This window comes from Phacochoerus africanus, chromosome 1 (genome assembly GCF_016906955.1).
Source record: "Phacochoerus africanus isolate WHEZ1 chromosome 1, ROS_Pafr_v1, whole genome shotgun sequence".
NCBI classification, from domain to species: Eukaryota; Metazoa; Chordata; class Mammalia; order Artiodactyla; family Suidae; genus Phacochoerus; species Phacochoerus africanus.
In genome coordinates, this window is record NC_062544.1 from 249754437 (window position 1) to 249781474 (window position 27038).

The window sequence follows — 27038 nt, forward strand, 5'->3', positions numbered from 1 at the left end:
CTTGGGAAAGTAGGTTATTTAAATGCTACAAATCTATATCTATCTATCTGTCTATATCTTCGTGTCTAATAAAAAAGCCAGTCCTACTAAGCTTCAAAATCTACCCTCTACCATTTAGAGGTTTAGAGTGCTTGTCTGTTTCCAACTTTAGCCTAGAAAGGGAAATTACATATTAAAGTGAATTGGGTGGGCTGCCATTTTACAACATTACTAGGTCCATTCTAGTTTTCTATTGTATAACTGTAATATGCATGTCTAAGAGTATAATCTAAATGTAAAATAAAATCTGGCGTTTCATTGCCCTGAGTGAACAAATTAGATAATACATTCTAAGCAAATCAGATGATGTTCTAAACACATGTGTTGGAGTTCCCATTACGGCTTAGTGGGTTAAGAACCCCACTAGTATCCATGAGGATGCAGGTTAGGTTTGATTCCTGGCCTTGTTCACTGGGTTAAGGATTTGGCATTGCTACAAGCTGCAGTATAGGGCTCAGATCCTGTGTTGCTGTAGCTATGGTGTCGGCCAGAAGCTTTAGCTCTGATTTGAGCCCTAGCCAGAGAACTTTCATATAGTGCAGGTGCAGCCCTAATAAATAAATAAATTAATTAATTAATAAATTAATTAATTAAATGTATGTTTCCACTTTTCATCCTCCCTTTGGTCCCCAAATCCACTCTCCATTTTTTTTTTTCCTTTCATCTGTGCTCTGGGAATCTGACCTCGCTGCAATGCTACACTCAGGTTACTTAATTTTTGATTTTTAGAAGGATTCGGTTAATGAAAAGTTATTGGAAGGCAGGAGAAGATAGAGGTCTATAATTTGTCCCTCCTCCCCTAAAGTCCCCACCTGGTTGCAGCTAGGATACAGACTGTGTCCTTTGTCTGCTGTTCTTTTCAAACTTCAGTTTTTCTGGCTCTAGATCTTCTCTGACTAGCATCACCCTGTTCACTTTCTTTGGCTCTTCAGGCCCAGTGCTGGCAACAGCATTTTGCCATTATGAGTTCAATGTGCTTTCCCCTTATTAGTTCCCCAAACTCTTCCTATACTTCTGTTAAAATGTCCTCATTAAACACTCTTTAGGTACATGCTTTTGAGATTGCTATCAGTCCCTGCAGATATCCAGAGTCACATACTATGTAAACTAGTAAAAAATAATGATCTTATAATCAATATTTAGGGAACATAACTTCAAGGAAAAAGGAAAAAAAATGCATTTAGATCACTGTAATTTGCCCAGTTTAACACATACTACCCTAGAAGAGCACTGTGCTTCTTTACTATGAAACTTGGGTTTCAGACATCAAAACCAGTTCAAATGCTTATGAAAAAATATGCCTCTCGGTGAATCTACTGCAATTCCCCATGTTGGTTCAAAGTTGCTTTTTCCTTTCCTATTTAAACTTTAATTGATTGGCAATCTTTGATTACTAGTGGGTTAAATAAAATAGCCCTGGAAATGTTTGAATTCATCTCTTTTTTCCTAAAGTGAAAAATAACTGGTCTTAAAGTAGGTATTTCCATTTATTATCTTGAACACTTTGAACAGAATTTCCTTTATACTAATGTTGTTCTTTAAACAATATTGGTGAAGAAAGACTAATTTCTGTTCTTACTCACCTGTTAGCATTTATAGAGACTTTATTGATTCCTTTGTATCACTATGAATTCACTTTTTTAGCTGTGAAAATGCTACACATCATTGGTCTTGACGGGTTTTCCAGAAATAGTTTACACTTGCATAACTACTGGGACAATTGTTTTTTCTTAGACATTTTTCTTAATAATTTTATAAATACTTTTCTTTGTTTAAGAGCCAGTGTTGGAGTTTCTATCATGGCACAGCAGTAATGAACCCAAATAATATCCACTAGGATGCCGGTTCAATCCCTGGCCTCACTCAGTGTGCTAAAGAATCTGGCATTGCCGTGAGTATGGTGTAGGTTGCAGATGTGGTTCAGATCCCTGCTTGCTGTGGTGTAGACTGACAGCTGCAGCTCAGATTGGAACCCTAGCCTGGAAACGTCCATATGCCACAGGTGCGACCCTAAAAAGAAAAAAAAAAAAAGGGTGGTCATTGTTATTACAGCTTTAGCATAAACACTTCTGATACTAAAATTGTATAAATATTATATACTTATTTGAGAAGCCATTTGAGAAAAATCTGTCTCTTCACCATGCAATCACCTTATATACACTTTGTATCAAGTGGCTTTTAATTTTCTGGTCACAGCTTAATTTGAAGGAGTGAAGAAAACTAATGGGAAATTATTGAAATCTAGAGAAATAAGAAACTACTGTATTATTGAAGCAAGAGATGTTTTAAAATATTACAATTATCCCAGTACTTATTGCAATTCCACAAACTTAAATTTAATAGATTGTATTAGACCCTTCTCAGAAGTCATGCTTTGTGGCTTACACTTATTTACTGTCCTGGCAGAAAGTTCCAGCTGAAGTCAAGGTCACCTTCTATCCCAAAGTTGGTATAATTAGTATCAATTCAGTGTTTCTCCAAGCTTACACAGGAGGTTATTAACTGTGTTTCATGTGGAGTGTCAAAGAAGCAAGGGCAATGCCAGCAATCTTTCAGCTTCAAAGGCACAGCTCATAAATTTAATTCATTGGTTAGTAAAAAAGATACAACCAGTTTAGTTTATTAATGATTTTTAAAATAATTTCAGAGATGTTCTGGAAATACATTTATTCATCTATCCAGGCCAAGCTTTTAAAATATAAAACAGATTATTCTCCTAATAATAAGTAACTCATTTAGTCTCAATATTTGATAAGTGATGTGCTTTCTGGAATATAATAATTATGGAAAATATAAAACTAATAAATGTATGTGTATGCATGTTATATAAAAATGAATTCAAGAAAATGGCATATAGTCTACTAGGGAACATTTTCTTTTCTACCTCAGAGGTGGAGTTGCAGGAAATGTATACATTATTAGATTATATTAAATCCAGTATTATTACCATAAAATCAATTAAGACACTGCTACATTTATAGAAGTAGAAACAATATTAGAACTGTTTACTTAAAAGAAATATAAACTAATGGAACAAAGATCAAAGATTTCTGTTTAAATTGATCTAAGCCAAAGAAATAAATAAGCTTAAAATGAAACTCCTAAAAATGTCTGATGTTTTAAATTGCACAAGCCACAAGAATGCCCTTAGAAAATAGAATAGAGCATAAGTGCTCTGCTTCCCTTAATTGGCGGTATGGGAAAGAAAATAGGAATACTGGTTTTCTTCAAATATGTCCAAATGCCAGAAAGAAATAGGTAAATATTTAAAGATTTCAAACTTGTCCAGATTCAGCTTCTTACAAGTCAGAGGCAAATGCTCCATTAAGTTTTAAAAATTGTTCTGTATATCAAATGATCTGATTCCAAATAAGATCTATTAGGATAGAAATAATAGCTTTAGCATTCTATGCTGTCTTGGGATAACCTAATCTGAAACATTACCATTATTCCAGAGTATGAGTCCATAGCTGACTAAAAGACCAGGACTTCCAGTCAGCGTTCCTACCCATGTCCAGCCTGTAGCCACTCCCTTTAGAATTAACAATATGGTACTTGTATCGAGGTTGAGAGTGCCTCCAACTATACAGCATATGTTGTACTTGTTCTTTCCAAGTGAGAAGCATTTTTAATATCCTATTTCCATTATAAACTATGTTTCACATATTTAATTTTGAAAGAGTCAACTTCACACAGTAATTGTTTCTAATAAGACTAGTGGAAATTTAGCTACACTTACATTTATGTGGAAACCTGTCTTTTTGCAGATAAGCTGGTCCCTCTATATAGACCATCTGGAGACTGAATTATTACTTAATTTTTGTCAAGTGAAAAAAAGCTCAACATATTGACACAATTTTTAAAAGCTTACAAGACCATGCAAATTATGTTTTATTACCACCAATAAAACCAGAAACATTTTTAATAGCTAAACACTCATAATACAAGCTCATAAAGAACTTCTTGATTTGCACACTTTGGGATTTAACTGTGTCAAGATAATATATTTTACCATTGTAAATGCTCTGTTTGAATGCATTTATTGTGACTAACTCAGAGCTATAATGATTTAATCCATTCATTCTTAGTACTGGCATTCTTTTTCTTTTCTTCTGATAAATGTTTCTTTATCTCTTTGTATTCTATTTTTTAAGTATCTATGTCAAAAAGGGGAGGTTGGAATATATTAATGAAACCAAATAAAAATAAAATACAGATAGACTAGATTTTCTTTTGACATAAAGGAAATGGAGATTAGAAGCATGGTCCAGATCATTATTGCTTTTTAACCTGACTTAATCAAATAGATGCTTCAGACAGTGGTTTGATGTGCACATATATGCATTTTGTGTTTATTTTACTTGATTATTGTATTTTGAAGCCAGAGAAATGAAGCAACTACTGAAATAAAGGAATCTGCATATAAAAATATTATTTCATAATCAACATTTTAGGCATTTGTAGTTCACTAAAAATGCTTACATTAAATATGAATAGAATGTAAAAAAAATCCATCTCAACTTCTCTACAATGGCACAAAATAAATACTTCAATGGCTTATTTTCATTTGATATAATTTAATTTTGCGTATATGAATTTTTTTCTACAAATCACTAAAATTGCTTCAAGAAATCTTTAGAGAAGGTAGATCTTTCCAACAATAATATTTGAGGAGTATACTAAGTGGTCAAAAATTCCTTGAATTCATTTACATTTAAATAGTTAAGTTTTATAATTCACATGATTTTAAAACTACAATGGCAGCATATGGGGTAAAAATCATGGGCCTTTAATTCTGGACTTGATCTATACTTTAGATGTATTCTAAAATTAATTCTATTTTACATGAGTTCAATTTAAAATATTTCACTTCATGTTCCATTTTAAACATATAAACTAATTTGTAATTTAATTGTGAAAACTGAAATTAGGTTAGTGCTTGACATTGATTTTTTTTTTGGCCACATCCATGGTATGTGGAAGTTCTCTGGGTAGGGATCAAACCCACACCATAGCCTTGACCTGAGCTAATGCAACGACAGTGCTGGATCCTTAATCCACTGTACCTTAAGGGAACACATTGACATTGAGATTATGATTGCAGATTTATCCATATCAAAAGACATCTAGCTTGAACATTTTGAATAAACATATTGTCAGCTGTAGCAAAAAAAAAAAAAAAGCAGATAAGGAAATAGGCTGCCCAACCTGTGAAGTTTTCTTATTTGTTCATTTGTTTTTGTTTTTTCAGAAAGTCCTGGGTAACTCAGACAATTAATCACTTTGAGTAACCTAACTCCTCCCTTCCTGTGCCCTAATTACCACTCCAATGCTTTAAATTTACCAATAAAGAGTTAACCTACACAACTCTTAAACCCCAACTTTGAACACTAATAAAGACAGAGCCCTAGGTCCCTGTGCTCTCTTTCTATCTGTGACCTCACCAGTTTCTTGCTGAGGTGCAACCTAAAATCATATTAATAACAAGGACTGGTCCAACCACAGCACTGGCCCCAGTGGAGAAAATGTCTATAGGGGCCCCTAAAAACAGTAGGAGTTGGGGTAAGCACCTCAAGAATTCTTAGCTGAAAGCATCACTATTAATGGGCTGCAACCAAGGCAACAGGAACCATTTCTAAATTTTGCAAAGTTGGTCATTATTATTCTGGTTATAGATCATCTGATAGTGGTTGATTTCTGATACTTAAAAAAATATGTTCTTTTTGTTTTGCAGTATCATTCTGAAATAAGGTTCCATTGCTATCACCTTATTGTAGTTAATAAACTGGCTGAGATTACTAGACAAATGATATGATTTTATTAACACAATTATTTATGATTTTAAAGTCTGATGTAAAAACTAAATCTGTTTGAACTAAAAATGCATTTAAATCTTTACATAGGTTATATAAACAATTTCATCATTACTTTTAGGAATTTTTTCCCTGTCTTATATGTTGAAATGCATGAGGTATTTGAACAGACTCTTAGTATTAGGACAGGGAGTATATCATATCAGATATTTAACATCTTCTCTCCATTTCCATCCTGTAGTGCACTTAACAGTCTCATAGAGGTAGAAACAGACAATATTAGACATTTAGGAATTTTTCTGTCTTGGTAAGTAAAAAAATTAAGTAGTGAATTCTAATTTAAAAAATCATGGAATATCTTTCCATTTCTTTACATCTTCTTTAACTTCCTTGATTAATGTTTTCTAGTTCTCGGCATATAGGTTCTTTACCTCCTTGGTCAGTGTATTCCCAGGTATTTGATTTTTAGGGGTGCAATTTTAAAAGGTATTGTATTTCTGTATTCCTTTTCTAAAGTTGCATTGTTAGTATGCAGAAATGAGACTGATTTCTGAATGTCAATCTTATATCCTGCTACTTTGCTGAATTTGTTGAGCAGTTCAAGTAGTTTTGGGTTGAGTCTTTGAGGTTTTCTATATACAGTATCATGTCATCTGCATACAGTGACAGTTTTATCTCTTCTCTTCCTATTTGGATGCCTTTTATTTCTTTTGTTTGTCTGATTGCTGTGGCTAGGACTTCTAATCCTATGTTGAATAGCAGTGGTAAGAGTGGGCATTCTTGTCTTGTTCCAGATTTTAGTGGGAAGGTTTTCAGCTTTTCTCCATTGAGTATTATATTTGCTGTGGGTTTGTCATAAATGGCTTTGATTATGTTAAGGAATGTTCCCTCTATACCCACTTTGGTGAGAGTTTTTAATCACAAATGGATGTTGGACATTGTCAAATGCTTTTTCTGCATCTATTGAGATCATCATATGGTTTTTGACTGTTCTTTTGTTAATGTGGTGTATGACATTGATTGATTTGCATATATTGAACTATCCTTGTGAACCTGGGATGAATCCTACCTAGTCATGGTGTACGATCTTGTTGATGTGTTGCTGGATTTGGTTGGCTAAAATTTTGTTGAGAATTTTTGTGTGTATATTCATCAAAGATATTGGCCTATAATTTTCTTTTTTGGTGGCATCTTTGTCTGGTTTTGGAATTAGGGTGATGGTAGCATAATAGAATGTCTTTGGGAGTGCGCCTTCTTCAACCTTTTGAAAATGTTTGAGGAAGATGGGCACCAGTTCCTCTTTGCATGTTTGGTAGAATTCGCTTGTGAAGCCATCTGGTTCTAGATTTTTATTTGTAGGGAGTGGTTTTATGATATATTCAATTTCATTTCTAGTGATTGTTCTGTTCAGTTGATCTATTTCTTCATGATTCAGTTTTGGCAAGCTGTAAGATTCTAGAAAGTTGTCCATTTCTTCCAGATTGCCAAATTTGTTGGCATATAATTGTTCATAGTATTCTCATATTTTTTTTTGTATTTCTGCAGTATAAATGGCCATACTACCCAAAGCAATCTACAGATTCAATGCAATCCCTATCAAATTACCCATGACATTTTTCACAGAACTAGAACAAAAAATCCAAAAATGTATATGGAACCACAAAAGACACAGAATTGCCAAAGCAATCCTGAGAAACAAAAACCAAGCAGGAGGCATAACTCTCCCAAGACTTTAAAAAATATTACAAAGCCACAGTCATCAAAACAGTGTGGTACTGGTATCAAAACAGACAGACAGACCAATGGAACAGAATAGAGAACCCAGAAATAAACCCTGACACCCATGGTCAACTAATCTTTGACAAAGGAGGCAAGAACATAAAATGGGGAAAAGACAGTCTATTCAGCAAGAATTTCTGGGAAACCTGGACAGGTACATGCAAATCAATGAAACTAGAACACACCTTTACACCATGCACAAAAATAAACTCAAAATGGCTGAAAGACTTAGACAAGACACCATTAAACTCCTAAAAGAGAATATAGGCAAAATATTCTCTGACATCAACCTTACAAATGTTTTCTCAGGTCAGTCTCCCAAAGCAACAGAAATATAAGCAAAAATAAACCAATGGGACCTAATCAAACTGACAACTATTCTGCAGCAAAGGAAGCCATTAAAAAAAAAAAAAGACAACTTATAGAATGGGAGAAAATAGTTTCAAATGATACAACTGACAAGGGCTTAATCTCTAAAATATGCAAACAATTTATACAACAGTCAAAAAACCAACACCGCAATGGCAAAATGAACAAAAGACCTGAATAGACATTTCTCCAAGGAATATGTACAGATGGCCAACAAGCACATGAAAAAATGCTCAACATCCCTGATAATTAGAGAAATGCAAATCAAAACCACCATGAGCTACCACCTCACACCAGCCAGAATGCCCATCATTAATAAGTCCAAAATAACAAATGCTAGAGGGAATGTGGAGAAAAGGGAACCCTCCTGCACTGTTGATGGGACTGCAAGCTGGTACAAGTACTATGAAGAACAGTATGGAGATACCTTAGAAATCTATACATAGAACTACCATATGATCCAGCAATCCCACTCTTGGGCATATATCCAGACAAAACTTTCCTCAAAAAAGAAACATGTTCATTGCAGCTCTATTCACAATAGCCAAGATATGGAAACAACCGAAATGTCCATCGACAGATGATTGGATTAGGAAGATGTGATATACACACACAATGGGATACTACTCAGCCATAAAAAAGAATGAAATAATGCCATCTGCAGCAACATGGATGGAACTAGAGACTCTCATTCTGAGTAAAGTAAGTCAGAAAGAGAAAAATAAATACCATATGATATCACTGATAACTGGAATCTAATATCCAGCACAAATGAACCTTTTCACAGAAAAGAAAATCATGGGCTTGGAGAAGAGACTTGTGGTTGCCCAGGGGGAAGAAGAGAGAGTGGGAGGGATTGGGAGCTTGGGGTTAATGGATGCAAACTATTGCTTTTGGAATGGATTAACAATGAGATCCTGCTGTGTAGCATTGAGAGCTATGTCTAGATACTTACAACAGAGCATGATAATGGGATAAAAAATTATGTATACATGTATGTGTAACTGGGTCCACATGCTGTACAGTGGGAAAAAAAAATTTGTTAGGAAAAAATAACAATTAAACAATGAAAAATAAAGAATCATAATAAATAGACATAATCACTAATATATATCACTATGTCATATTTATTTCCTGAGTTTTTTATATCTTTATATCATGATCTGTAAATGAGGGTGCTGCTAAAGTTTCCTAGATTATGAGATAGTTATTATAAAATAAAAATTATACAATATGAAAAAATTTTAACAAAAGCTTTCAAATTAAGGATACCATACAAAAATAATATTTATACTAGAAATAACATCAGTTCATTTGGAACCATTTTATAAATTATCATATCTAACTCATTAAAGTTTATCTCATTAAAAATTAATTACAGACCTAAAAAAACTATAAACCATTTAAAAAAGAATATATATATATAGAGATCTATATAGATATATGAGTGCATATATATAAAATATATATCTTCTGAATTAGTTGATAGGATTAATCAGGCCACTATTCTTAAAAGGTGCAATTTCTTTATAAGCAGAGAACTAAAATGTGTTGTCGCATTGTTTGTAATAAAAAAATATTTAAAGTCATCGATAAAATGTCCAGATTTTAGATACGTGATATAAATAAAGAATACTATCAATATCATGAAAAAATTACAATTGCTATATCCAAGGATAGATAAATTCCCATATGCTTTACTGTCATTTTAATATTAATTTTTTCACATAATCAATTAAAAATAGGTTTGAAATTAAAATGTAATCAGTGCACTAACACTAAAGACTTTTGCTAGAACTAAAACTAGAATTACTATAGGAAAAATGCACCATTTCATTACAACTACATGTAAACACATCTGTTTTACTAAAAAGAACTGAGCAAAACTGTCATGCCCCCGAGTACTGATTATGTTGCCAGAACTCTAAATATTATCCAATCCTCAAGACAATCTGAGAATTAAGTGGTTTTCATTTTTCTGATGGAAATGCTGATGCTAAATTTGGTTCACAAAGTCACCAAAGACTTTGTAAACAGAACTAAAACTTGAACTTAAATATGATTCCAAGGCTCACTTATTCTCTGTCTTTCCCTTGACTGCTCAAGTTTGCTCCCTTCTCTGTGTTTTAGCATCCTTATTTGTAACAGGATACTGCTAATTGCCAGCCTTTCTTCCATATGACTGAAGCTTCTCTTCCTGCACACAGGGATGCATTTCAGGTACAAACTGAAGAGATGTGCAGATTGTCAAGGTTATGACCAAACGATTTGAGTGGTTTCTTTGCTCTATTTTATCTTGATTTTTAATATAGCTACAGCTTTGATTCTTTAATTTATTTTAAATTGGATGTTTATCATAACTTCAGAGAGAAAACTCAGTAACAGCAGGGGTGGTGAAAGTGTGTAAATGGAGATATGAATAGTGATTCATTTGTAGTCATTTATTAAATATGTATATGTAGAGAGATAAATATTACTGTTAATAAAATTTGAAGAAACACCATTTAAATCTAATAATATTAAATATAGCTATTTTACCTCAGATTACTGGATGAGAGAAAGGGATAAAGCAAATAAATGTAAAAAAAAAATCTGCAAGCTGAAAATATTTTGTCCTCAGTTTTTCTTATACAACATATTCTTATTATGATATCTTTAAAATCATAACTGAAACATCTTTCATTAATTTGTAGATGAATGAATTCTACTTAAAATATAATTGCATCTGAAAGCTCCAATTTAATATCTCTAATTTAATGCACAGATAGATGAGTATCATATAACTTTAAAGGGATAGAGTACAAAAATCATAACAATGTTTATATATTGAGTGACTCCCCCACTTCCTCCAATGCAGACATTTGATGTTGGTATTCCCATTTTTTTCTATATAAAATAGATGCTTTGAATTGCCTAACTTACAAAATACACTTTTTTTCACATATCTTGGTGCCACTTTTCATTAACTAAACAGAGACATTGGTTATCTGGGGGAAAGTGCATTAATTTAGTTGCTAGCCTTTTTGGGGTAAAATACATGTAATTCTCATAAGTTTAGGGCCTGGCATAGTCCTGTGTGTGTGTGCATGTGTGTATAATAGATACTTGAAAAATATATGTTGAAGAAGAAAGGAATAATTGATTATTAGTCTTTTCTGTTTTAAGCAAACTTTAAGAAATATTTAAGTCAATATATTTCTCTCCTTTTCCATCAAAGTGATTTGTTTGTATTGTTGGAACTTAACATTGTCATAGAGACCTTGTTGGTATGCAATAATTACATTTCATTTGAGTTACTGTTTGTAAAAATATTTATAAAAACCATAAATTAAAGCAAAGTAGAATTTTAGATACCTTTCACTTCATATATCATTATTTTTTACCTTTTTCTTTATTTTCATTATTTTTTCCTCCCATTTTTATATAAATTGCTATGAAAAAGATCTTAAACTTTTCTACTTACAGATTTGGCTCAAAAACAGTTTGTCAGAAATACTAGATATTTTGAGAAATTCTTATTGCTACTTTAGCTGTCAATATTGTACATTGTGTAACAGCGTCGGCATACCTATTTTAAATTAACAATTATGAGATATTAAAATATATTTTATGGAACAAAAGAAAAGTACTATGATAACTGCTAAGTAAAAGCTCAATATATATATATTCTTTAATATTGAGAATTAATAAACATTCTAAGAAACACAGATGTATAATTAAACAGTCTTACAAGTGAAGGAAAATAATGTTATAAAGTTCTATCCCTGATAAAACTTTAATTAGATATATATTATTGTAAAGTCTTCATGATCTCAAATTAAAACGTTAAGTTTAACACATATTAGTATAGCCAACATGACACAGAACATATATAAGAAGTAGAAAAAGACAGAATTAAATAGGACAAATTGTCTCTGAACATCGCTTATGCAGAAATAAAGCTTAAAACGTGCATTTCTATAATGCACTCAAACAACTTTTTATTTCTTCATCACCTGCTAACCACTTAACAACTACTCAGAAATGCTTTTTTTTTTAATATTTCTAAAACCATGATGTGATTTTTTTTTCTCTTAAAGATTACTTCAATTTCTTTTAGTTGCTCTCCTTGAGATAAAAATGGTTATTAGTAGTAAACTGATGTCAGAAATTACTCATGGAGCCAAATATCAATTCCTGCCATCCTGGACAACTCTAGAGCATTTGCTTTTAGGAAATTCTGAGTGGAATAAGTAATTCCACTCATTTTAGGATATGTTAAACATTTACTTAGAAGTTCTATGTGGTGAATGGTTTACACTGACTCCATGGATTATGCTAATTTTAAAACAAATTCAACACTGTAGGCATTTTAATCTAGTTGCAGAGGAATAACAAATCATTAACATAAAACTATGGTCTTAATAAAGCAAAAACAACCTCTGCATTCGTGAACATCTTATTTTTCTGTTTGCATTTATAAGGCAAGGAAAATAAAAAGTGTCCCTTGATCACATTCTAAATATTCAGTATTGTAGAGCTTCATATATTTTAACCTATATTCTGAAACATTTTCATAAGTCATAATTGACACTAAGAAAAATTAAAATGTACCATCTTTTCTCATATTTCGATAACCCTAACTGATAGTAATTGGGGTGACTTGATTACTTCTTATAGTTAAGTAAAATTGGATCTCAATTCCTATACCCTTAAAAAAAAACCTTTAAAGTTCTATTTAATGTGTTTTCCAGGCCATAACAAAGAAGCATACTGTACCTCTTATGTTGCTGGTTGTTGCAGATGTGGTTGGGCTGGTGGTTATGGCTACAGTGGTTGTGACTGTTGCAGTGGTAAGGGAGGGGATGATAGTAGTGGGAAGCAAAGTGTTGGGAACATCTGGTGAGTGGAAAAAAACAAAATATAAAACAAAATCATATCATGCAAACAAAAGAGAAACGCAAATGATTCAAATTATAAATACATATATCTTATTTAAGCTTAACATTAACAGGCTTAAACAGATTATCTGGTACAAGACTGGCTGTACCACATGGTTCTTGTCATTTTCTGTTCACTTCTTTTTCATGCTCCTACACAAAGCAAAAACTTGGAGCAGTGTTTGAGAATAAGCAGATTGCCTGCAATATTTAAAGTGAAATTTAAAATGACAAGAATTCATTTGTTCGCTGAGTCATTTAAAAAGTTTGACATGCAGTAGCAAAATACAGATAGGTAAAACAAAAAATGACATGCTTTGTCAAAGAAGTAAACAAGGGAACAACACAACAGAAAATAAACACAAATAACACCACCATATAAGATTAAAGAAATGTTAACAATGGATGAGTATATGAATGTTAAATGCTTTTTGATTTTTTTAAGAAAACTTAATGACAGGATGAAAGCAATCTTTAGAAACAAAAAAGAAGCCAATTGTTATTATTATTATTTTGCTTTTCCTTTTCTCACAAATGATGTTAATGTACAGCTTAGAGTCTTGCAATTCTTACCCTGATTAGCTGGTAACGCCTTCTAACAATTTTGCAGTACCTAGGAGTCTTTAACAAGTATTGAGTCAACTAGCATGAAACTCAATAATCTGAGATGTTTATGACTTATTTTACTTGGCATACCTAAGAGAAGTTATTGAATAAAGATTTGAACCATAACATTCAATCTCTAATCCATAACCAGATGCCAAAAGTTGACAGTAGATTCAAATAGACATCGTAAAGAGAAAGAATAGTTTTTAACATCAAAATCTTCCTTCCTTTCACTCAAAACCAGCTGAAAATATGAAGAGCAGCATAGAGAACACTGAAACAATACAGCCAGTGTCAAGCAATGAGAACTTCGGTAAAATCCTCTGAGAGTCAAATCTTGTCTCAAGCGGAGAGGTGTATAATTTACACAGTAAGGAAATTAGAAACAGTTCACAAATTACCTGTAATTACTGTGCTGGGGTTTGATTTAACATGTTTGGTACACAGCTCCTGTATATTCAGAGTATTTGACAGATTATTTGGCTATTAAAAGGCTTCCTGTCATTCTCTCAGCTAAAGTCTCTGAGTCACATCAAAATTTTTCTAGTTCCTTACTTCTGATAAATAGCCCTACTCAATCCTCAGACTTTGACCTGCTGAATTCTCTACACTGGAGACATCAGAAAACAGCAGGAGATAACTCTCTTATCTTCAGTATTGATGTTTATACCTGTTTTTTAACAGGGAAAATGTTTCCTGGCCAGTCAAATTAAGAAAACAACCTTCTGAAAACCCAATGGTGCTACATTAATCACTAGAGAAAATGGGTATTGCTTGGGGTATGATTACCATGATCATAAAGTAGAACTGACTTTAACAGCATTATAAATTGATAAATATCACGAATATGTATACATATGCTTCTTGTTTATTAATTTGTATAATATCTTCTGATTTTCATTGTACACATTCCTAAATAGTTTAAGCTGGCTGGAGGTAAATGAAAGACATTTTCTAAGTTTAAAAAAAATGTGTAATTTTAATTTTCATGCCTATCTAAAATAGAAAATAATATGTTCTTTATGTGTTAGCAAAATCATTTGCTCATTAGAATTTCAAAATATATGTATTTAATTAATGCAAAGGGAAATATCTTCCAGAGCTATCAAACAAAATACAATAATATTAGTCCTTTAATACTCCGTGTAACAAAATTAATATTATCAAACATACTACAGGTTATAAAATATGAGGTTATTTGCTACCAGAGAATGGGTTAGAATAAAATACCATTGGATCTGAAAAGCAGTGCTTCAAAATTAGCTACATCATTTGATTCTTGAGAACTGAAATGCAAATAAGTTTTGGTGCTTTTAATTTTTTTAGTTAAGACAAAAAAATCCCACATTGTTTGGATTTCTTTTTCTTATTTCATATCAATAAAGGTGGGTAATTAGAAAGAGTCCATATATTTTCAGGTACTATGATCATTCTTATATAAACCAAACAATATTCTATTTCCCATGTGAAAATGTATGATATATGGGATTTTTTTTCTCCAGTCTCATATTCAACAAGCATAAAAACAAAAGGTAGTTTTAATAATTGTTAATCAACTTTAAGAGAACTGCCCTAGAATTTTTTAACGTGTCCAGATAGATAACACCATAAACCACTCACAGTCCGGCTCTTGTTTATCTGCTCATCATTCTCTCTCACACTCCTCTCATGACTTATATGTACCTAAAAGCAAACTGCTGAAAGTGATTTGATGGAAAGTACCTTGGCCAATATGAAAATTGGGTCAAGAAAATGACCTGTCAAATAAATCTCTCCAGTCACTGTTACATATTTTTAATCACTAGTAACATTATTTCACACTATGTGTTCTGAAACATTTTAAACATTTTCACTTTTGAAAAAATTCTCGTCTTTTTCATTGTTTTATCTTTTTATTGTACATTCACGTCTATTCAATTATTTCAACTCTTGTGAAATAGTAAAAGTTAAAATAATCTAAATATTCACCACTGGAAGATTAATCAGAAATTAACTACAATTCAACAATGTAAGATTAGTCGGAAATAGCTGAAATTCTCAGACAGATTAAGGAAATTGTGTGATACTTCTCTACCTAAACTTTCTATTTGCTCTGATTTTATCAGTGTCAGTCTTCCCACCTGGTAATTATCTTTGAATCGAAGAACTCTGTCTACTTTATTGTTGGTAACTTAGCACAATTTAGAAGGTCAATAAATAGTTACTAAATAAATTTGTTCATAGCATTATAAACATATATTTCAGGGGATCTAGAAAAGTTCACTTTGACAGGATCAACTAATTAATACAGAACTAAAATTTTCTTTAATTCTGCTCAAAAACATTTCTTCTCTGTCTTTAATACATACAGTTTTTATTTTCTGAAGATACATTTTCAAGACCAAACCCTATAACTCATTCCTTCAATAATTTTCCTTCCTAATAAAATGAATCTTTGCCTACATATCCTGCTACTTCGAAAGCTATGTAAGCCTGACCTGAGATTCATATGCTCCACACCTCCTTATGAACGCTCTCCATTTCATCTGATTTGAGATTTTCAAGCAAGAGTGAAAGGCCAGGAGGGCTCACTAGGAAACTCTCATTATGATCAGTGGTGAATAATCACAACAAATTTATGAGTTGTCTATTATTAACTCCACTGAATGGGTGAGAAGACTAGTTTTCTTGTCTCTAAAATGACATATACATGTGTATATATACACACACATATATGCTATATTACAGAAAATATATTTTTAAATATGAGTATTATGGAGAGAAAGGTTTCTTCAACATTCCACCTCAAGTTCACGTATTATATCTGCCTGATTATAACTCTTGTCAAAGAAAAAATAAGCAAAACTCTAGGCTGTCTTCCCTAAGGCCAAACACCCATCTCTCTAGTTTTCACTCTTTAAGTGAGTGGCAACATTTGGCATCATTCAGCAATTATTTAAAAGGTCCTGTTTTGTGTATTCACTTTTGGGCTTTTATTTAGACATTGTGATAATGAAGCTACATTTTCATAAAGAAATATTAAATTGAAAACACTAGTAATAATCATTTGCTTCATTTTTGAGGCATCTAGAATGCTGTGCATTTTAAAAACCATTATGCTATTAATACGTTAATAAAAAGAATATTCAATCAAATATAGCACACGATAGAAAATGCACGTCATTTTCTGCCCTTCTAAGACACGACCATTTTTATTTCCCCAAGGAATAAAAATGCACTCATTCATATGCAGAGGAATTACACACATGCATATACATGTGCACACATGCACAATAAAAATAACTTAATCTTGGTTCAACACTGATTTACTAATTCTGTTCATAAAGCCACATAATTTGTAGTCATATTAACAAGTAATTCACTGAATACGACTTGTCAATATCAGACGATTTTAATATATGCCTTACATGTTAACATCCTATGATTAAAGGTTATTTAAATGGGCACTAAGATAACTATAAATAAAAAATAGAAAAATTAATGGTATGTAATTTATGAATAAAATTCAGAAATGATAACCATCTAATAGGTCAATCAATTAATTACATGATATTTAATCTCTGATTTCTACAATACAAAGATGGGCTCATTTTTTTGTTGTCATTTTCCTTGGAGAGTATGTTAATTTAACTAAACAGTATTGAATTTGCTCAGAAAAATGATTAAAATAAGCTCAGATTTTATAATTTACAAAAGAAATTAACTGTATTAAATATTTTCTAGATGTCATGGCATAAGTAATGTAGTTAGCAACTGACAAAATATATAGTGGATAAAAAATGTATCTTGAGAAGTGAACAAAGTGAAAACAACTAAATTGTATTTATTTATTTTAGTTTATACCTGATCAGAGAAATCGGTATATACAAATCATTTAGATATAATTTAAATCCAAAAAAGAAATTTCAATAAATTTCTTCATAATAAGAAATAAAAGTATATTCTAGTTAATAAGAAATATGTTTGAAAGTGATATAATATTTTCAAGTTGTTAAAAGTTTTTATGACTATATGTATAAATATTTCACACCAATTTCTCTGACATTATGGTTATGTGTTTAAAATCTTTCACTAGCAGATTAAATCTTAAGGAACTACTTATTAACTATATACTAAATGCATAAACTTGCTAAAATTTCTCCACGGTTTAAAAAATATATTAAACTGCATTTACAGAGGTCCACGATTCTTAATCAAAAACTACAGTTTTAGTGAAAACTATAGTAGCCATAGTAAAATCACTAATTGCCTTCAAGGGAAAAATATGAGCATTTTTATTGATAGGAAACTGAGCAAAGTGAAGGTTCTTAAGACCTGAAAATATTTCCTTATAGTTCTACCTACATATAAGGTATGAATTAAAAGAAATTATGGTTTTCATTTTACTTGTAACATATATAAAATGCTATTCTAGTGTAAAAGTAAAATTCAAGAGTATTTCAATAATGTCAGAAAGAATCCCAAATCTAGTCAATTGAAAAACTGCATCTTAGTACAGTAGGCTGCAAAAGTTATTCATGTGAAAGTTGGGTTATAAATAAATACAAGGTAAATACTGTGGGTTACTTCTATAAGAACCTATTCACTTGTAGAAACACAATTTCAACTCACATAACAAAGTTATTAAATTAAGAAACTAAAAATCTGTGTTCAGGCACCATGGCTAAACTTTGCTACGATAAATCCATTCATCCATCATCTGCTTAATCCACATGACTCTGAGATGAACTCCAAACTGCACCCACCATTGATTTGATATGCTTCAATGTTAAAGATTTTTGGAACAACAGAGGCTAGAGTACCTCAGAGCACATATGCTGGGCTTCTTTTCTTCATTTCTTATAGTGCCAAGTTAACATAAATAAAAAATCCAAAGCCTAGCGCACTAAATATCTGCCCCAATACGAGTGCTTTCCCCAAGTTCTAGACTTAGCTTTTTCTATTTCTTTGCTGCTGTGTTCTTGGAGCTATATCCTGTTTCACAAACTTGGTTTTCTTCTTGTTGATCCTTCAAGTCCAGTTTAAATATGATCTCATTTGCAAAGCATCCCTCAACTCTGCAGAGTTAATGTATCTTCCTTCAATGTGCTTTCAAGCACTTTGCACACACCTCTACATATGCTTATTATATACTGTATCACCATGACACGTATGTTTATGTACCTATCTATCCAATAAACTATAGGCTCAATCTTTATAAATGAACACATATTTGTTTTTAAAACTAACATTTTGCCTTAGGACAAATTTTTTCTGACCCAGTTCCTCAGTATTGCCCAATCTCATCTTAGAATAGTTTCCCTTTTCTTGATGTACCTAGTAAAATGCTACTGTCAAGTTTCAGCCTGATTCCTACCTGTTCTATGAAGACTTCCTTGATCAACTAAATCCCACTGATTCCCCTTCTTTGAATAATTCTCATGATTTCAGAGTTTATCTACTGCTTCCCTCACTTTGTTATCAATACCCCTCCCCCATGAGAGCGATCTTACAGTCATGACTGCTATGAACATACCCAGAGTTATGTGCCTTTCACAAACCCCACGTCTCTCTCCCTCCCTCCCTCAGAGGAAGCTATCTTATCAAAATACATGTGTAGCATTATGGCAACATTAAAACTTTTTCTCAAATTTATATAATCAATTCATACACCCAAATAGTCTAACTCATTAATAATAAAGTTCAGAGTAAACAGAATATATATCAATGAGCTTCATGATTGAAAACTGGAAGGCTGTAAAATTCACTTGGTGCTTAATACATTACTAATTTTTCTTTTTTTTTTTTCTTCTGAACCAACAAGATGATAAGATAATAGGGAGCAGTCATAGACTCCATGCTATACTTCTGTGCTTCCTCAGGATACTTACTTCTATGTTTTGAATTTGACTGGTGCTATATAAATAATGCATCCTTTGGTGGTAAAAGCAATGTTGTCAATAGATAGGAAATGGTATCATTTTTTAATAACATAACATGAATCAGTAGTTGAGCCTTATATGTTCCTAATCTCTGCAAGAAATCCCCCCACCTTTTACCATGTACGAGATAATTCTTACGAATTTCTGCTAAGCGTCTTCCAGTCCAAAAGATTATTTAAAATATATATATATATGTATATATATACATATGTGTGTGTACATATATATAATACACTAAAGAATCTTACATTCCAAATGCAGTCTTTCAATGTTTTTAAAAGTGTTAGAGCTCTAAATCACAATATACAATTCAAAATAATAGAAAAAGTGTTCTTTTTTTCACATCCTAATGAAGAAATTGAAAAAATGCAACCACATTTTGTTATTGGAGCTTATTAGAGCACAACAGATCCTGTATAACCTTGTCAAAAAGAAATCAGTTCCAACAAGTGCTGTATACAGTAAATTGAAGAGTGGTACAGCACCTTTTTTCCAATAACGAGCTTTTCAGGTTAAAGGTATGTTCTGTTCTCTACACAAGCAGTGTACAGTAATTTCTAACTTGTCAACCTGTTGGGTTTTGTGGCAGGTTCTCTTTTTAAAAATGGCATTCTGGCCCTTTCAGAATGGATTTTTGAGGCAAAATTAAGTCTGAAGAGTCCCAGAAGCCCAAGCTGCTTGTTTCTCTCCAAGGACTAGTGTTCAATAGGGAGAAAAACTGCTATCATTTAGTCTGGACTCTATCTATCTACTTCCTTTCTGCTTTATATCATGAACTCCCCTGGGTGGTCCCAGAATAATCAAGAGTAAATCCGGTCCAAGAATTATTAGCAGTGATGCAGAAAGGTCAGAATTCAATGTATTCTGGAACTATTAAGGTTAAGAAGTGTCTTTTTGTCAGAAGCTATTCACATTTCCTAATTTTAAAAATAATAGACATCCTTAACTTTACTGATAGGTGCAGTGCATTTGGAAGCAATTGTAAGAGGAAAAGTGTACTGTTTGCTTTTTCACCTGTGCAGAGAAGGATATTTATCTGTTCCCATTGTGTTCAGCTCCATGTAGCAGCCTATTTGGATCACAGCATAAGAAGGGATAATAGCACTGAGGCTCCTACTTAAACAACAACTACCAGGTTGACAAGGCCTCAATTGGCCAGAGCACGCTTCCTCCTCCAGAGCTGTAGGGTAACCTCGTCTGCTTCATAAAAAGGAACCCTTTTAAAAATTAGATTTGAGTGAATCACTTTTCATTCCTTTGTTAGCTTCAACTGCTTCACATACTAAATGGAATCCTTACACAATAAAAAAACAAAAAACAAAAAAACCTGTTCTGGAAAAATAAAAAAAAAAAAGTACTGCAATTTTAAACCGTAGGCGGTAACCAACAGTTCTATGTTATTACAAGAAAAGTTTATGAATAAAACCAGTCTGTTATTTGAAAAAAAATGTATGCATTAAAAAAAAATACTCTTTTACATTCTGAACTGACAAAAGGAAAGTGAAATTTAAAGTAGGAAAAAAAAAATGTCTTTGAAGTGGATGATTCTACCTGATTTAACTCCACCTACTTCCATACTGGAAGCTCTTTCTTAAAAATACTTTACCAAAAAGTAAATCAGATTATTTGATCAAATACTTAGAGTTCTATGAGGATGTCAGTTTCCTTTGAGAGAACAGTACTGTCACTCATCAAAAAAAAAAAAACAAAAAACAAACAAACAAAAAAACAAAAAAACAAATGCACAAACAAAAACAAAACATTTTACCCAAATATAAATATACATGAGGGGAAGTGTGACATAGTAGAAAAACACTGAGAAATCTGGATATTTGGCTGAGTCACTTTGTGTTCACCTGAAACTCACACAACATTGTAAATCAATTATACAATAATAAAATTACATAAAATAAATAAAGCAAGCGAGGAAGCAAGAAAGAAATCAGATATTTGGGTTTTTCCCTCAGGTTCTGTGATAAAACAGCTGTGAGACATTTTGCCTCTAATTTATGCATCTATGCTCATCTAAAAAAATAAACTTTAGACCTGATCATTTATATAAATCTTTTTGGACAAGTTTCTTTATTAGTGATGGATCATTGTTGACTTTCTAAAAGTAAAACACTTTCACTCAAGAAATTTGAAATGCAAAAAAACTTTCATGACTTTAGAAAATTCATAAAGTCCCTACAGGGGTTGGTTCAGATTTAAAAATGCAATGAGGAGTTCCCAGCATGGCTCGGTGGTAACGAACCCGGCTAGTATCCAGGAGGATGCTGGTTCGATCCCTGGCCTTGCTTGGTGGGTTAAGGATCCAATGTTGCCATGAACTGTGGTATAGGCCAGCAGGTACAGCTTGGATTCAACCCCTAGCCTGGGAACTTTCATATGCTGTGGGTGTGACCCTAAAAAGACCCCCCCCCAAACAAAATTTAACAATTAAAAAAATAAAAATTCAATGAAGTAAGCTTATATGATGCCTCACATTATAAATCATATAACTCTCCCAACTTCAAGATTATCTCATGTGCACTTGAAAAAATCAATGAGAACATGAATATGATACTAAAAAAAACCACTAATGTTATTGAACTTTTTAGGAAACAAAAATCTTCATATCAAGGAAACCATATTTATGTATGTCATGCTTATGATTAAAATCTTTTAAGCTTTCTCTGCTTGACCTTATTTTTTCCAATGTTAATTTGTCATTGTGAATAACAGTTTCTTAACTCATACTAGGTTATATATTTGTGTTACTACATGAATTTTTTATAGTGGAACTTAGTAGAAATATTTCTCATTTTTATCTCATTTCCTCTTCTTATTTAATACACAAATTCCACAAAAAAGTAACAATGGGTTCTGGAATGCTGAACCAAATGTCCTTAGGGCTTACCTAAACTGTGCTACTGTAGTGAGTTAACAATTTGTATAAGTTTGAAATGCCGTCCTTAAACTGGAAGTATTACACAAAATTAATTTTAGTGAATTCTAATTTTCACATACATGTCCATTGTCGGACAATTTTTTAAAGGTAGTAAAATGTATCCAAATTTAACATTTAGCATTGCAATATAAACATTTGTTTAAATGAAAAAGGACAATATCAAGATATTTCAAAATTATTATTATAAATTTGCTATCCTATAACTTGACAAAACCAATAAAGGCAGTTTGCAGATACTTCTGGTGCAAGCATATTGATAAATAGAGCTTCTTGGAGGTATCCATAGCAGATAATCCTTAATAGACACTAACGATAATGTTAAGCAGAATTGTAAAGAAATATCTATTGAGCTCCACTTTCAATATGCCCTCCTATTGCCTGTGTCCCTAGAATTCAGAATTTTCATGAAAAGCAAGGTCTTTCTTAACCTTAGAACAACTTGTTTAATAAACTGATTTCCACATGGAATGTAGTGACACAAATTGATAACCTTGCCCAAATTATTTACATTTAAAACAGAGGCTCGATAAAGGAGTGAACCTTTACCAAAGTAATATATTTTCTTGTTGTGAAATTTCTTCTTCTCCTGGCCATGTGTCCTGGAATATTACAATTAACTAGGGGACCTTGAAACATCTGTGAAATTACATCCATGGTGAAACATATGAGTGAAAACACCTCACTGGTTTATTTTTACTAAGAAACCCAGTCATAACTGAGTGTTTATTTATTTATTATAGATCTACAGTGCCTGGACTAGCATTTTTCGTACAGTAGTATATAAATCTTTCTTTAAATTCAAGAAAGAGTTCCTGAAACAGTAAGTTATTAGGTAGTGTGACACTGTGATATGGATTTTCAGGTCATGCCTCTGAGAAGTTTTATATCTGGCTAGAAGATATAAATATTACCTTTATAAGAAATGATATATTTTTTTTTAAATGTTATAAATCTTCAAAAAACAAATCCATTTTTTTTTGTTTTGTCTTTTTGCCCTTTCTAGGCAAAAATGCTCCCGGGGCATATGGAGGTTCCCAGGCTAGGGGTCTAATCAGAGCCTCAGCCACCGGCCTATGCCACAGCCACAGCAACACGGAATCCGAGCCATGTCTGCAACCTACACTACAGCTCATGGCAATGCCAGATACTTAACCCACTGAGCAAGGCCAGGAATCGAACCCACAACCTCATGGTTCCCAGTTGGATTCATTAACCACTGAGCCATGATGGGAACTCCGAAAAAGCAAATCCAATTTTTAGTTAGCTATAATCACAGAATTTTGAAAAGATAAATAGGTACGTGAAGTCAATTGTAAAACTCTTCAAATTTCAAAAATTTCTATTAGAGATGTGAATTCTTCCATACACAATTATTCATAGTATGCATTGCTTAACTTTATATAGCACAATTTACATATGGATTTCCAAGCAAGTAAATACATCTCACTTATTTTTCCAATATTTGATAATAGTTAAAGGTCTTGATTAAGGTGACCAAGGAATGAACGTTACCCTGATTTTGCTCAGAAATTAGGGCAGTACATACACATACACAGACATACACTTATATATGTACTTGATTATTTATATATATATATGTGAATATGTATGTAAATGTGGATTTGTGCATATGTATGCATACATATACATACATACATGTATTGTTTTATTAAGGTTTCTTCTGTTGAAAGAGAGACAGAAAGACAAATTCATCATTAAAGATATATTTACCTATTACCTGCCATTTAGAAGGCACTGTGCTAAGATAAGATCTCTACTTTGAAGACCATCATAATCTACTGGGAAGACACATAACACATTATTAACATGTACAAATACATATGCATGTACAACATGTGCACATAAATGCATGTACATATATGTACACGTGCAATACACATAATATACATGCACATTTATAGTCAAATATATAAATAAACAACTAAAATTCTAAATAATGATAAACACCCTCCAGAGAATTAAAATGATATGTGACTGGAGATAACTTAGATGAAGTAGAAAAAAAAAGCCTCTCTGAGAAGATTCACTTAAATCGAGATCTGAATGATAAGAAATCACCCTTGGAAAGGCCAGAATTCATGATGGCATTCCAGGCAAAGGAAAAATTCCTAAATAAGGTATGAGCTTGAAGTCTTAGAGGAGTTGAATGAGGTCCAGGGAGACAGGGATTGTGTAGAGATTGATGAGATGTCACAGATGGAGTTAGCAGCACCTAATTCTGGGATTGATTAAACTAGGGTATTAAGAATTTAGGTGTGAGTAAATGCCTTTGGCAAAATTTAAATGGGGGAAGAAATGAAGGAATATGCATTTAAAATATTTATATATTGCAGCTGTATGGGAAACAGATTGGAGAGGTGGAAGCAGGGAGGCCATTATGCTGTTGACAATGTTTCAATAAGCTAGAGTGGATGGTTAAAAGAAGTGGACATACTGGGAGAATGGTTTGGAAATAGCTGTTGGCAGGACTTGCTGATGAATTGGAAAGAAAGGCAGAGAGAATTGAAGGATAATTCTTGGATTCTGGAACAAGCATGTGATATGCTGTTATAAATATATTTTGTGAAAACTCCATTTTTGTAAGAAGCCACAATGCAGGTTTTATGTAAAACCTTTTCCTAGTTAGGCATACCATTGTTTCTAAAAAGGAATGCCCCAAATTCCTCCCCATGAGCCACTGGATATTGCTTGACTTCTCCATTGAATGAATTCATATATACTTGGGTAGATGAGCTCTGTACATTTTACAAATCTATAATCTAGCCCTTTTTTTTTTTTGGCACCTTAAAAAACAATCTAGAAAGCCTAAGTGCCATGGGTATAATCCTTCTGTTCTGCCTACCTTACAGCTATGGACAGAAAAGATCCTATATAAATAGTGCAAGAAAAAAAAATAAAAATTACACTTTTGGGGTGGTGGAGTTTTTCCTCCCTTCAAGCAGGAATGAGGGTTTTCCTTGGGGACGTTTTACTCAGTGTTCATCTAGGTCCCGTAGAAACATTGACTTCAGGAGTTCCTATTGTTAACGAAACTGACTAGGAACCATAAGGTTGCAGGTTTGATCCCTGGCCTCGTTTAGTGGGTTAAGGATCTGGAGTTGCTGTGAGCTGTGGTGTAGGTTGCAGACACGGCTCAGATCCCGTGTTGCGGTAGCTCTGGCATAGGTTGGTGACTATAGTTCCAATTAGACCCCTAGCCTGGGAACCGCCATATGCCGTGGGTGTAGCCCTAGAAAAGACAAAAAAAGAAAAAGAAACATTGACTTCAGAATGACTTCAGATTCATTCAGAATCTCTGAATAAATTTTAATCTTGAAAGGTGAAACTTAATCCATTTTATGCTCATCTTAAAGAGATAAAATTAAGCCTCAACTCTGTGTTGAGCATGCCTGCACATACCACCATTCAAAATGTTTTATAGTGAAAGCAATGTTCCTGTCTCCTCTATTTGATCCCATTCCACTTCTTTCTCAGAGTTCAACAGCATATCATCCAGTCAGAGGTACACCTTCCCCACAGGCATCACAGCTCTCCCTGCTTATTCATGTCCAGAAATGCTATGTTTTATCTCAGCGATGAAAGAAGGTACTTTTTTAAGACTCATCCAACTAGTTTACTGTCTGGAAACTCTCAACTGGAGATAAGAGCAGCAACCATAGGGCTCTTCCATTAGAGCACTGTTTGTTGTTCCATATGGATGTCTTTTCTATCCTTTTTTTCCTACACTGTATATTTTTCCATCTCTTCTTCTAAAGAAAGCATCTCCACAGGGGAAAAAATGCTCGTTATGAGCACAGAGAATTAATTTACCAACCGGTAGGTCTATTTCCATGTGAGGAAACAGATTTTAGCTGAATCCCTTTTTAATGTTTGCTAGGCTGTACATCTGTCCGTCACCCAGTCTTCTTTTTCCTGCTCCACACCTACTAATTTGAGCTCAAAGATTCACTCTCTTACTTCCATGCTGATTTGTATCACGTTTCCCAACAGCACAACTAAGCAAAATAAATAAATAAATAAATAAAAATAAAAATTCATGTAGATACTCAATGTTCCTTAATGTTTCACTGCCAGATAATTGTAACAGGAAATGTAGGTGTGACTGCCAACTTTTTAGTCTAGCTACATATTTACTATGAAACACAGAAGTACACTTCATTTTCATTGATGAAAGTTCTCATTAGCTTTTAAATTGTTGATAGTCATAACATGAATATGTAAAATATATACAATAAGACTAAGAAAGTATATATTATAATCATATTTCTTTAGTACTAGAAAGACAAGTTTGAAAACAAATTTAGGATATTACTTTATGATATTCCTAATCTGGCTCATAATTGTTACTGCATGCACTGATTACATGTATTAATTATTTTGCTAAATTTAGGGTCAGGTGCTAATAACCCTAAAGCAACTAAGTTTATATTTTTCACATTAATTAAATGTTTGAAAGTGATAACAGATGGTTTAAAGATGTTTGTTAAAGTGAAAGAAAGGCTGCCTTCCACAACTTAGTTTGTCTCTCTCCCACAGTAAGCAAATCAATTGAGAGGAACAGTCGGCACCCAAGATGGAAAGTGAATCTGCATTTACCTATAGAGTCTGAAAAAGATATATA

General features: G+C 32.6%; 1 protein-coding gene across 2 annotated transcripts in view; it reads right to left on the reverse strand.

The window, feature by feature from the left end:
• The window catches only part of CADM2 (cell adhesion molecule 2), a 1078779-nt gene that overhangs the window by 77362 nt on the left and 974379 nt on the right, over positions 1-27038 (reverse strand). The window contains exon 8 of one of the 2 annotated variants that reach the window (XM_047794392.1): positions 12759-12878. The exons of the other annotated variant lie outside the window; for it this stretch is intronic. Within the exon in view, the coding sequence (XP_047650348.1) occupies positions 12759-12878 (120 nt within the window). The remainder of the gene's footprint in view (positions 1-12758; positions 12879-27038) is intronic. 2 annotated transcript variants of the gene reach the window in all.